At 49.4% G+C, this 13,521-nt stretch overlaps 1 protein-coding gene across 3 annotated transcripts in view; it reads right to left on the bottom strand.

The window, feature by feature from the left end:
• The window catches only part of HYDIN (HYDIN axonemal central pair apparatus protein), a 174,777-nt gene that overhangs the window by 3,011 nt on the left and 158,245 nt on the right, over nucleotides 1–13,521 (bottom strand). For all 3 annotated transcript variants that reach the window (XM_060275916.1, XM_060275918.1, XM_060275917.1), the window contains 5 exons: nucleotides 6,313–6,522; nucleotides 5,348–5,511; nucleotides 3,649–3,799; nucleotides 2,594–2,824; nucleotides 974–1,198 (listed from right to left, as the gene is read on the bottom strand). In XM_060275916.1, the coding sequence (XP_060131899.1) occupies nucleotides 974–1,198; nucleotides 2,594–2,824; nucleotides 3,649–3,799; nucleotides 5,348–5,511; nucleotides 6,313–6,522 (981 nt within the window). The remainder of the gene's footprint in view (nucleotides 1–973; nucleotides 1,199–2,593; nucleotides 2,825–3,648; nucleotides 3,800–5,347; nucleotides 5,512–6,312; nucleotides 6,523–13,521) is intronic.

The raw sequence follows: 13,521 nt of genomic DNA, 5'->3' as shown, positions 1-13,521 counted from the left end.
ACCACCAAGATGGCCGCTGGGCATGCGTAGAAGCAATTTCCGGTGCCGCTCTGCCCGATTTCCGGTGCCCACACATGGGAAGAGCAGCACCCAAAATGGAGGCTCCCTGGCAGGTAGGAAATCCGGGGGATTTTCGGGATTTTTCTCCATTCAGGAGAACAGCGGGAAACAGATTAAAATCCGGGGGTTTCCCACGAAAAACGGGATACTCGGCAGCTAAGCACCCCAGTCACACACATAAACAACCATTTGACTGCTCAGGCCAGCCTGGGTTAAACCTATTGAGCAGGGAGAGGGACCCACAACCAGCTAGCATAGATTTCAGCTGCGTCATAGCCAAAGTCCATATAAATTTAACAGCCCTTCCCCACCCCTGCCATTGTCTGCTGGGAGTGGGTGGCACATGCAACAGGAGGGTCACAGCTCAGGACAGCAGAGCAAATGCTTTGCAAAGAGTCAAAGAGACTTGGGAATCTCAGTTCAAACCCCCACTCAGCTAGTGTCAGTACCTCTCACGGATAGGATTGTTGTGAGGATACATTTGGGATGGGGAAGAACCATGTAAGCTACCTTGAGCTTCTTGGAGGAAGGCAGAGTATAAACACCATAAAGTAAGATATGCACATGGTCCCTGCTTCAGTCCCAGGCTGGGAAATACCTTTTTCTGCCTGCAAAAGCAGATGTTAACAGGACTGACTCAGCAGAAAGCAACTCCAGAGGGATGTTCACATGCTTTCCAGCTAGTTCGGAAGAGAAGCTTGTTGGCACTGTGGCCAAGATGGGGTGGGAGGAAGTATTTTGCTCCTGCAGGGCCTGTAGCAAGAGCTACAATGCCACAAAGTGTGGCAGTATCATAAGCTAGTGGAGCAGGATGATGGAAATTTTGATTTGCCTACAAGCAAAGGCTACTGTGGGTGAAAGATCTGTGCCTGTCAACTTGGACCAGAAGTGGCATCACAGCAACTGGAATCACCTTGGTGGTGTACTCTGTCTTCTGACGGGTGTAGTTGACAAACTTGGCGAAGACGATCTGGCTGCTGCCCAGCATGGCACAGAAGGAGAGGGCTTTCTCTGGCCGAGCTGGGGTGGCTTTCAGGATCAAGTCGTACTGGAAGGAGCCCAGCTCATTGCTGTAGAGGGACAGGCGCCCAGTAACTTCTCCAGGCCTCATTGGTTGGAACTCAAACACAAGCACCCCCTGAGAAAAGAGGGGAGGGGGCAGAACAAGCATCTGGTCAAGAAGTGGAGGGGGATTTGACAGTCACTGATTGCATCCACCCAGCTCCCTTTCTCTGTAAGATTGCATGTTCAGCATCTGTCCAACACTGAGCAGCAGCAGAGAAGGGAGAGCATGTGGAAGAGCAGAAGGGGCAAATTCTGGCAGGTTCAAGAGCAGGTTTGGGACAGAGGCGCCACAGCCAGTGGGTCAACATAGAGACAGTTGAGCAGCAGGCAAGCCGATGAGGGTGGCAGGCTGGGAGGGCAGCATGGAAGGCAGGCAAGGAACAGGCAAGAGAATAGGCAAGCATAGAGAGCTAGAATCATGAGAGTCAGTATGGCATAGTGGTTAAAAGTGTCAGACTAGGACCTGGGAGAAAGCAGGTCTCCCCACTTGGCCATAAAACTCACTGAGTGGCCTTGGGCCATTCACAGTCTCTCAGTCTAACCTACCTCAAATAGTTATTGTGAGGATTAAATGAGGGAGAGAACCAAGGCTCCTTGGAGGGTAAGGTAATAATAGAGAAATCACATCTTGAGGCCAGAATATTCCCACTGTCAGTTGGGCTGGTTCACTTTCTGTTCTACAAAACAGTATGGACTGTTGAACAATGCTAGTAAATCCCTTTTGACAATCTAGCCAGTGAGAGCCAGGCCAGTGCCAAGGGGCTGTGGCTACCTGATGACTCTGGGAGGGGCAGGGGACGGGAGGGCGTTCCACACCTTGGAGATGTTGGAAGCAGCAGCAGCAGCAGGGACATTTCCCTTCCTGTGAGGAGCTTGTTTTCATCTGGCAGTAACTCGTGAATTGTCTGCCCTTCCTTATGCTGCTTTCAAAATGTGAAAAGAAAGTCAACCAGTCCTTCCTGCAGGCAGAATGCCCACATGGGGAAGGAGGGAGCATCTCCACAGGAGAATGCCAGAGGGAAGGTGAAAGGGTTTTTTTTTAGAGGCCTGCTATAAGGAGACAGTGGGAGGAAAAAGAGGGTGTGTGAGGGAGCAGGAGAGAAATGGGAAAAGAGAAAGAAATCCTGGATTCTTCAGTGAATAAGGACGTACGAGGGTGAGAGATTTGTGCCAGCTTCCTTCAGCAACTTAAGGGTAGGACTAAAGTTGTCCCAGGGATTGGGTCAGGTCTGAGCCAGGCTCCAGGCCAGACTCCAGCAGGTGGGAAATCCAGATTTACTACTACTACTACTGCTGCTGCTACTACTACAACAACATACAAAGTGGAACCAAAACATTTTAGGGAAAGGGAGCAATCACCCAGATGTAGTTCTGCTGACTGTCGAATGACAGCAGAGCCGTCTTGGCAATTGCTGGCTAAGGCAGGTGCAAGACCAGGCTTTTGGCCACTTCAAAGGCAAATTCATACCTCCGACTGAGCCGGGACAATGAACTGGGGGGGAATGTTGATGTCTGGCACTTTGCAGTCAGTGTTGAAGGTCACTGGGACATTGAGAGGGTTTTCAATCTTCACAGAAGATGAGGTGCTTTGCCGCACAAGGGTCATCAGCTCAATGGTGCCAAGTGGGCCACATGGGATGACTTTAAAAGTCATCACATAGAACAGGAACTCCTGAGTTGTTTCATTGCGGAAGGTCACCTGCAGAGGCAAGGAAGTGTCAGGGTCAGGAGCTGCCATGGTGGTGACTCCATTGCAGGATGTAAATCCATTCAGGTCAGCTTTATTCCCACCCACCTTTTGCCAAAACACTGCACAAAACTGAGCACCGTGGTTTTTTCCAGAAGCACTGAGCATTCAGACTGACTAGAGCAGGGCAACTGAACTAGTGCTGGAGCTCAGCATCACAGAAACTATGATGGATTGCAGTTCTTGCCAGCAGTGGCTGGGCTGCTCTCAGAAAAGGAGAAATGCAAAATGGCCAGATGAGCGAAAAGGATGGCAATTAATTCTCAGCCCACACAAGACAGCAGATGTAGAGCCTATGGGGGAAAGATTCCAAAGCATTTGATATCAGAAACTTTTTCCTTTTCAGCTGTGCACCTGGGATATCCAATGTGGTATCCTCTAAATTTTTTGGACCACAACACTCATCAGCCCTAGACAGCAAAGGCAGCAGTCAGAGATACTGGAAGCTACAGCTGTTTGGCACTCTTTGGGAGGAAGGGCAGGGTATAAATGTAATAAATAAAACAATAAATGGTCCACAACACCTGGGGGCATCATGTGAGCTGCCTTCACCCATTTGATACAAAATGCCTAAAAAACCTGCAGAATAGCCTCTTGTATGGAAATCCCTGCAGCCCAGAAAGGGGCTGATGGTGGAATGACTGCATCCCCAAATGCTCTACTGAGCAGGCTGTCCTTAAACCTCCACTGATGTGGTCCCTATGAATGGGAAGGATCCTTCTACTTCAGGCACCCTCAGAAGGGCAAAGGGGATGGTGTTCGGGTGGGGTATTTACCTTGGCACTGTACATGCCTTCCCTGTAAGAGAAGAAGGTGAGCTTGTGGTCCTTCTTGGCAGCAGCAGGCACATCCACATAGTCCAGGGTCTTAATTGTGGTGGTCAATTCCAGCCTTTCGGGCTTCAGCATATCCACTGTCACACGGAATCTGTCAGAGGAAGGACAGTCACCACATTCACCCTCTAAATGCTCCACAGGGACTAGATGTGGAATGTTGGCTGGGGCTGTGCAGACAAAAGGAGGCCACTTTCTCCCCAGCTTTATCCACTGAAGAAAAACACCACAAGCAAAGAACTGTGTTCTGTATAAATCGCAGCTTTTCAACTATTATTCAAGCAAGTTAAAAAATAAATAGCTTAGTCTCTTCAACTGGGTCATGGGCAGGGCCAGGGATGCAGACATTTAGCAGGAAATCATATTCATTCCAATGATGTGAAAAGTTTCACTTGCTTGTTTCTACAGATTAAGATGGTGTTAAAGGCACAGGGCAGCCATTATTATTACTACCACTACTATTGAAATTTGTATTCTGCCCTATACCCAAGATTCTTGTCTGATTCCATAGCATCTAAGTCTTTAGTTTGGGTTTTCTTGGCAGAGGAATATAACATGGACTTGCTGGAGCAATATTCAAAGGTGGGATTTGATTGATGTGACCACAGAAAGTGACAGAGAAAGAAAATATGAAAGGAGGCTGAAAGTCCATTTGGGGGCAAGGTGTTGACTTCCAGCTTGGAGAAGCACTGGAGAAGTGCCACCCCCCACCACAATTGTGAAAGGAATATATTCATTTTGCTCCTGTGGCCCATCACAAACAGTATAGTCTTGATGAGGGTTCACCAACCTGACTCAAAAGAGTCACATTTCATTGCACACTTGGACCATCAATCTTACCCATTTCATGGTCCTTCAATATATTTCTGCTTTGATATATCATCATCAGGCATGAGATTGGTGTGGTTAGGGGGTAGGAAGAGTCTGAGCAACATTTGGGGGTGCTCAGAACCACCTCTATGGAGACAATGTTCATTTTATGTGGACCTCAAAGGGTCTAAGGTTAAGAAAGGCAACTGCTGGGAGCTCTGGGGTGTATTGCAGTTTCCTCACATAAAACAGAAGGAAGACAGGTGGAGACTCACTCAGAGCTATACTGTTGCCCTGGACTTAGAAGGAGGAGGATGTAACAAAGTGAAAATTATTGTGCCACACAGTGCAACCAAACTGCAAGACCTAGACCACAGACTAGCCTAGCTGCTGCATCCTTCACTGGTGCTGCCCAAGTTTTTGAGGTATGCCTGGCTATAGATCCTTCCTTCCTTTCTTCCCACTTCCTACTGTGGGGATAAGTCATAGCTTGCATGGAGCTCACCACTGGTCACTGCAGAAGTCTCAAGGCTTTCCTTGGACTGCAACCAAAGCTCACCCAACAGAGTGCAACACTCAGCCACCGAAACTGCAGAGAGAGCCTGGGGAAAACTCAGCCTGGGAGGGCTGAGAAAGGCAAGAGGTCTGAAGGATTCAGGGACTATGGTCTGTAACAGGTTACTGACAATGGATGCCAAGGCACACCTTGAACTGTAGAATCCTGCTTGGCACTGGATGGAACAGACACTGCCAGTCCCAACCCTCTCTCTCTCTCTCTCTCTCTCTCTCTCTCTCTCTCTCACACACACACACACACACACATCCCATTTACCTTTGTGGCTTGTTTAGCCAATTGGAGATGGGGAGAAGTTCTGTGTAGAATGTTTTGCATGGAATTTCTCTTATGATGTTCCCAGCAGACTTTGGAGGCTCTGCAGTGCCTTGCAGGAGGTACAGCAGCCCCGTCCCATCTGGGAGGGGGAAGAAGATGGACCCCTAACAGGCAAGAGGAGAAATGAAAACCTCAAGATACACACATGACATGACCAGATTTCCCCTGTGAAATGTGGCTGCTTTGAAATATACTAGGAAAAGAAGACGGCCCTCACGTCACCTGGCATTTGCAACAGAAAAACAAAACAGCTGCCTTTTCCTGGAAATGCCACTCTCTGGAGTAAGCCCACCATGCTCAATGCAACATAGCAGAGCATCAAATGAAGCTCCAGAGGTGCTTCTACAGCTAAAATACTTTTAGCTCACCTAAAGATATGAACCGAAGTTAGAGCCATTAACTTCAATGGGTTCATTGAGTATAACTAGCATTGGATCCAACTCTTAGTTTTTGTGTTCTTTTAGTATAATGCTATTTTATCTTTTTCTATTATTATTATTATTATTATTATTATTATTATTATTGTAATCCTTGGTCATAAAACTCACTGGGTGACCTTAGGCCAGTCACTGCCTCTCAGCCTGACCCACTTCAAAGGGCTGTTGCGAGGATTAAATAAGGAGAGAACCAAGTACGCTACCTTGAGCTCCTTGGAGAAGTAATGTGTGATATAAATGCAATAAATAAAATATTTCTTTTTAATAATTACTTTAAAATAATTATTTTAAAACAATTGATTGATAAAGGTACTGTACATGGAAACTTTTGGCTGCCAATAGCAAGTCTCCGTAAAAAGAAGCCCACAAATCTACTCCAATTCCCTAGCAATTCTGATCTGAGACCCAAAAGATCCTCTCGGCCCCCACTCCCCACTGTTGGCATGTTTGCCCTTTGTTGTGAAATACCTGATCCTTCTTGTCTGAATTCATGGCAACGGGTCTGTAGGTGATTTCATATGGCTTGTTTTGCTGGTGGGCTTCAACCCTAATGAACTCTGCACCCTTCCATTGCTCCCCTTCGATGATTGGCCGCAGGGTCCATGCCTGGTTGGTCTTGTTGGATAACATAATAGTCTGTGTGTGCTTTGCCCGCACCTGACATGTGAAATTCACCACCTGAAGAGCAAGAGGAGGGGACAGAGAGTGTCTTAGTTTTTTCCCATATTGTCAACACACTTGATTTCTGAACATGGTCCGGGTGGTTTTAGCACATTCAAAACCAGGCTGTCCAGGCCTCCTTTTCTTCAGAGCTGTTTCGGTACTGGTTTCCTGAATTTCACCTTGCTAAATAATTTCCCTTCACAAAGAGGAAAAAGCTCACCAGGGCAGCTGACTGAAGATGGGAATTACACTGGGGAAGCAAGAGTGCCAGTGTACTGTCTCAAAGGAAAAATAAATGGGTGGGGCGGGGTGGGGTGGGGTTGTTGTCAGTCCTTCATAGTCTGGAGTCAGTTAATCTTGAGCCCTCAGGTGTTCTTGGACTCTACCTCCAATCAGCTGTAGTCAGTACGGCCAGAAGTCAAAAGATGATGTGAGTTGTAGTCCAACAGCATCTAGAGGGCACCCAGTTGGGGAAGGCTGGCTTAGAGCTCAAGATCCCACAAAGCACATCTTCCCCCAAGCACAAAAAGCATTTGCAACTGGTATTTTATCACTGGGGGACATTTTGAAGACATTTGAGTTGCTACATCTGTATTACTCCTTATTTGGTAATTCAGGGATAGCAACAACGTGGTGTCCTCCAAATACTGCTACATTTTCCATTACCCCTGGCCATCAGCTATGCCTACTGAAGCTGAAAGGCCTCTGTAGGTTGTATACAAACAGTTTCCCCAAATAAAAATTGTACTGTATGTTGCAGGTTATTATGGCAAGGATGGAGATACCCACACCTGACCTTTATTTTTTAATAAACAGAAAAGAGCAACTAAAAGGAGAGTGCTGGGACATGGCCAAATGGGGGGGAGGGGGATTGAAGGATAGCTGTACTTCAGTTTTGCATGGTAGTTCAGGGGAGTGCAAATCTCAGAGGTTTCACATCCAAGCCTGATCCAAACACATTAATCCTCTGCCCAAATATGCAAATACAGCTGCAGAGAGTGTTCCATAGGCTAGTCGCATGTGAGACCTGCCATCCCACGAAAACAGTCCTGTTGAGACTTCCGGTCTAGCCGCCATTGAAAGCTGACGGGGAATTTTCGGGCTCCGAAATTCCCGGCGCCCCAGAGGGGGGGTTGAGCCGTTCGAGTGAAGCGGCCACCCTTAGAACCCCCAAACTTGGCTTTTTGGGGACCTGGATACCCAGCGGAGCTCCTTCAAGCCCCATTCGCCGCCCGACAACCTCCTTTTTTTGAGGGGGTGACGTGCGCAGGCAGAGCGGGACGGAGCCTTGGGTCAATTCGCTACCTCTGAGGCGTTAAGCTCCGAGCCGGCAACAACGCGCGCTAGATACCTCCAAAGCAACGATCTGGACTTGTAAGTAAGGAAATCTTTTAATTTGGAAGAAATTTGGACTCAGGAGGGGAATTCAAAAGAAAACGGAGGTCGTTCCCACCCCCCCACCGAGAAACTAATCTGCAATTGCCGAGCCTGCAGCCATAGTGCTGGAACGGGACTTTGGTCTTTGCAAAAATTCATTAAAACACCTCCCTGGTGGTAGCGGAGCCAAGGGGAGGTGAGTGGACTTTTTAATTTGGATCTCTGCAAAATCTGGGTCTAAAAAAAGAACGAGCTCTCCGGCAGCGGGGTGGCAGGAACCTGGCTGCACTGGCCAGCTAGTAAGGATTTTCTCTTGGTCACAACAGCCCATGCGCCATATTGCAACTTGAGAAGACAAAGGACTGAGCTAGTCAAAATAATCGGACATGATGTGTGAGAAAATGATGCAAAGCGTGTGGGAAAAAGTCCAAGAGGTGATGATGGGAGTTAAAGAATATACAAGAGTTACAAAGTTATGCATTGCAACATTAAACCGATCTCTTTCTGATGACATTGTGACACAGTCTGAAACAATTGAAAGTAACAACACAAATCTTTCGGGAGAAGAAGTACAAGAGGAGCTCCAGACACTGAACGAAGTGCAGCCGGTGGGAGAGACTGCACAGGACGGAGGCTGCAACAAAAGAGCTACATTGTATAGAGATGCCCAGGAACTGTTTCTCTCAGTGAGAGGGGGAGAGCAAGTTCTGGGAAACAGGCAAGCTGTGTCAAAGACTAAAGAAATGGCCTGGATTCGAACCTCCCTAGTGAGAGATGGGAGGCAAGAACCAGGCGAAGAATATGTCAATTGGGACGTCAAAGAAAAAGGAAATTTGGACTGGGGTTGGCAGAGGGGCCGGGGGAAAGAAGAAGATGGGCTGGAGTGGGTGAGAGATGGAGTGGGATGAGAGGTTTATTGTATTTTAAGGACTGACTAAATGGTTTGGAAATGGACTGTACACAGGAGTTGGTTGGGATATCCAGGGGATTGCCATCTGGTGGAGGAGAGGGGATTTTTAGGTTCTAATTATGAATTGAGGTGAAAGAATTTTAGATCTTATAAGTTAGAATATTTTTAGCAAAATTAAGAGGCTAAAGGGGAATAATTAGAGGATTAATAATCAGAGTAAGAAGAAATTTTTATGTGTTATATGGAATTTTGATGTTTGGTATAATGTTAGATTTTTAGAATTGTTTAACAGGAAAATTGCCAATTAGGGGTTACAATTAGGCTCGGGATGGGGGGAGCGGGGAAGTCAAAGTTGTGTAGCAATGTCCCTCCCTCCCCAGGAAATAAAAACACAGGACACAGTGAAATAGATTTAAGTGGACGAAAAGGCCACAACTTTATTGGTTTCGGATGTTGAGCGGTATTGGCTTAGGCATTGGAACCTAACCGACTATATCTGACTGCAACCCGTGTGTTACAGTCTGGGAGAAATTAACCACCAGAAAGGAGCCCAGTGATGTAAATCTACTGAAACACCTCCTGTGGCCACCGTTGGGGGGTGCCCTAAGGCCCTGACCTCCGTAGGCCCAGGACAAAGCAACCGCCCCCGGAACCCCTTTACCGGGGTTAAATCTCCAAATTGCGGGCAGAGGATGACGCAATCTGCCCCCCCCATTTCTCTTATGCAAATTTCCAATGCCTAACCGCAAAACCAAGTTGTGACGAATTGCCATGAGGTAGGCGAAAAAACCAGTTTGGCTAGCCCAAGTGGAAAAAGTCCTACCCGGCCCCCCGGCCAACCGAGGCGACCAACCGAAATCCACAGCAGCGTCGGCCTAACCTGCCTGACCTGCCTAGCCTAAAATGGGCGGGAGGGTGGGTGAACTTCTTGCTCTGGGATCCGGGGCGAAAGAGGACGCGTTCCCGCCCCGTCCCAGTTTAAAAGGACTGAAGCCCCGCCCCGGCTGGCCCGATTGGCCAGCCTGCTTATGACGTGGCGGGGATTCCCTTCTCGCGAGGGGGCTGAATCTCAGCCCCCATCGCGAGAGTTCTGTCGGGCCAAGCCCACAACCCCACCTCCGTGTTAGCGGAAGTGGTTTTGTGTAGCAATGTCCCTCCCTCCCCAGGAAATAAAAACACAGGACACAGTGAAATAGATTTAAGTGGACGAAAAGGCCACAACTTTATTGGTTTCGGATGTTGAGCGGTATTGGCTTAGGCATTGGAACCTAACCGACTATATCTGACTGCAACCCGTGTGTTACAGTCTGGGAGAAATTAACCACCAGAAAGGAGCCCAGTGATGTAAATCTACTGAAACACCTCCTGTGGCCACCGTTGGGGGGTGCCCTAAGGCCCTGACCTCCGTAGGCCCAGGACAAAGCAACCGCCCCCGGAACCCCTTTACCGGGGTTAAATCTCCAAATTGCGGGCAGAGGATGACGCAATCTGCCCCCCCCATTTCTCTTATGCAAATTTCCAATGCCTAACCGCCACTCGAGCCCCAAAGGCTCGCCGCCAATACCCTCACACCCGCAACCAATGCACTAATCCCCTGACTAGGTCCCCCAACCAAATATCGTTTCCCAGTGGTGATAAATGTACCCCATCCTCGCGATAAAGGGCTGCTTCAGTGCGTATCAATTCCGGGTGAGCGATTATCTGACCATTAAGGTCCAGCACCCTGCGCATCACAAACGAATTCAAGAGCCTCCTGGATTTGTTCAAAGCTTTAGGGCAGTGCCCGTCACGCCAAACACGTCTCTGCAACAGGCAGGACCACAGCAGCGTCATCCCAGGGAAGGAAGCCAGCAACTTATCAAAGTCCCCAAAGATGCTTAATTTCAAGTCCACGGCGTTCCTGTACGCCAAATCATTCTCCCCGAGCTGTATGACCAGCGCGTGGGGGGGCCCAACTGAAGCAGCCCTGGCCTGGACTGCCGGTACGAGTTCGCTCCATCGCATTCCCCTCCGGGAAATCCACGAAACTTTCACATTTTCTGGGAGGCCGAGACCGTTCCCCAGACCTGTTTCAACTGCCCTTTTCTGGGCCCAATGGACGATGCTGTGACCCGCTATCCACACTGAGATGTGGCGCCCACCTGAAAAAGAAAATGACAGGCGGGGATCAGTCCGGGGAGAAGGCTAAGGGGTGGGGCGCAGGTAGCTCTTGTAAGCGCTCGATTTCCACCTCCCCAGCTCCTGAATCCTTTCAGACGACAAACCCATGTGCATAGCGGAGGTAGCTGCCCCAATACGAAAGGAATGGGCGGAGAACTGGCTGGGTTCCAGGCCACAAGCCGCTATAGCTTTTCGTAGAACCCGGGTGAACTGGGCACGCGTGAGTTTGGACTTGTCTTCATGAACCAACAGAGGGTCAGTACCAGCCGGCCTCAGGGAAAGGAAACGCCTCAGATCTTGCACTGGACACGGGCCGTGACTGCCAGTTGCTGGTAAGCGAATGGTGGCACCCATTCCCCGCTGGTCAGTTTTCGATCGCCGGATGTGCACGACCGCTAAGGAATTGGACAAGGACACATCCTGCATCCTGATCCCTCGGGAGAGACCATTGGGGTGGTCTTCGCATACTACTTCTCCCACCCTTAGGGCCCCAAAAAATGCTAAGGAAAAGGCTGCAGAAAAGAGACTAGATTCGTAGTCGGACCAGCAGAGGACACGCAGGTGGGTGTGAATTTGACACAGCAGATCAAACGTGATGGGCCTTCTTGAGTCGCGAGCCGGCGGTTGCAACCTGCGCCATCCTTCCATGGCCCTGCGTAGATGGAAATTATCACAGGGGTCCCTAGAGTAGAGTGATTTGCAAAAGAATGAGATGGCTGCTGTGTGCAAATTGAGTGTTTTAGCTGCGCGACCCAGTTCCCTGAGGTGAACCACATATTGCATGACCTCCCTTTCTGAAGGGGGGTCTAGCGGTGCAGCAGTGGGACCCTTAAGTCTGAAACTTAAAAATTCGTTCCACGCGCGCCTATATGAGCTCAACGTGGAGGGGGCAACAGACGCAAATACTCCCTTCAAGATTTCTCGCTCCCAAGGCTCCATAGGGATTCCGGGAATGGCTCTGGCCACTGCTGTGCCTGCGGTGCCAACGAGCGGAAGCGGTCCATCTGGAAACGAGACAATGCATCCGCGATATCGTTATTTACCCCTGGAACGAACTTTGCTGTGAATTGCATGTTCAATTCTAGGCTGCGCAGCACAAAGGCCCGAAGAAGGGCAGAGACTCTGTTGGAACGGGATGATTGTCGTGAAAGGACACTAACCACCGCCTGGTTGTCGGTCCTAAAGCAGACCCGGCGGTTCCTGAATTCCGCAGCCCACAAGTGCACCGCGGCCACTATCGGAAAAAATTCTAAGAAAGTTAGGTCACGTGTGATGTCTGAGTCCTTCCAACTTGGTGGCCAAGGCTGAGCACACCATCTGCCCTTAAAGTAAACACCAAACCCCAGGGACCCTGCTGCGTCCGACTGAACCTGGAAATCGGAACTCAAGCTCAGAGTGTCCTGCCATAGTGATACCCCATTGAAATGATCTAGAAAGGTCAGCCAGGCCTCAAGGTCGGCTCTCACCCCTTTGGGCAAGCGGACTCTGTGGTAAGGCCGCTTGAGACCTACTGACAGCCTCGCTAGTCGACGGCAGAAAGGACGTCCTGGCGAAATGACCCTGCATGCGAAGTTAAGATGGCCAAGTAGGGATTGAATTTGTTTAAGGGTAACCTTTTTGAGGGGGATGAGCTGCGAGATTAGTTCCTTAAGGGCAGTAAGCTTATCCATCGGTAAGCGCGATGTTTGCGCCACGGTGTCCAATTCTATCCCTAAATAGGTTAATCTAACCACGGGCCCTTCGGTTTTATCGGCCGCCAAGGGCACCCCAAGTTCCTGAGTAAGGGCAGCGAAAGCCCGCATAAGGCCTGCGCAGTCCGCGTTGTTACCCTTACCCACGAAGAGGAAGTCGTCCAAATAATGTGTGACGCCCGCTAATCCTGTTCTAAAGCGGAGGGCCCAGTCCAGAAACGTGCTAAAAGCCTCAAATGCTGCGCACGCAACCGAACAGCCCATGGGCATGGCTTTGTCCACGAAGTACGCTCCCTCAAACCTGAAGCCCAACCATTTGAAGTCGTGAGGGTGAACTGGCAGAAGGCGAAAAGCTGACTCTATATCGCACTTGGCCATCAAAGCCCCTTTTCCGAACTGTCTAACCAACTTAACGGCTTGGTCAAAGGAAGCGTATTTCACCGTACAAAGCTCCTGCGGGATACCATCGTTTACCGATTTACCAATAGGGAAAGAGAGGTTGTGAATGAGTCTGAATTCACCCGGAGTCTTTTTTGGCACAATTCCCAGAGGGGAAATGTGGAGTCCGGGGATGGGCGGTGCTTCGAAGGGACCAGCCACCCGACCGGCAGCTATTTCTTTGTTGATTTTCCTGATCGCTATGTCTGGCCTCTCACGCAGCGACTTTTGGTTGGGCGGGTCGCCCGATAAAGGCGGGGAAAGCACCGGGATTCTAAAGCCTTGAGAGAAACCGTCCCAGATGTAGGTAGACGCAGTGACGTTGGGGTAGAGGTCTAAAAGTGAACGCAGGGGGGGGAGCTTTATGGGGGAGCGTGCCATTGACAGCGACGTGTTAGTATCTATTTTGGCCAGGGGCTGATCCTTGTGCACTTCCTT

The sequence above is a fragment of the Zootoca vivipara genome, chromosome 6, assembly GCF_963506605.1.
Source record: "Zootoca vivipara chromosome 6, rZooViv1.1, whole genome shotgun sequence".
NCBI classification, from domain to species: Eukaryota; Metazoa; Chordata; class Lepidosauria; order Squamata; family Lacertidae; genus Zootoca; species Zootoca vivipara.
The sequence above is the reverse complement of the archived record's forward strand: the minus strand, read 5'-3'. Positions and strand labels throughout refer to the sequence as shown.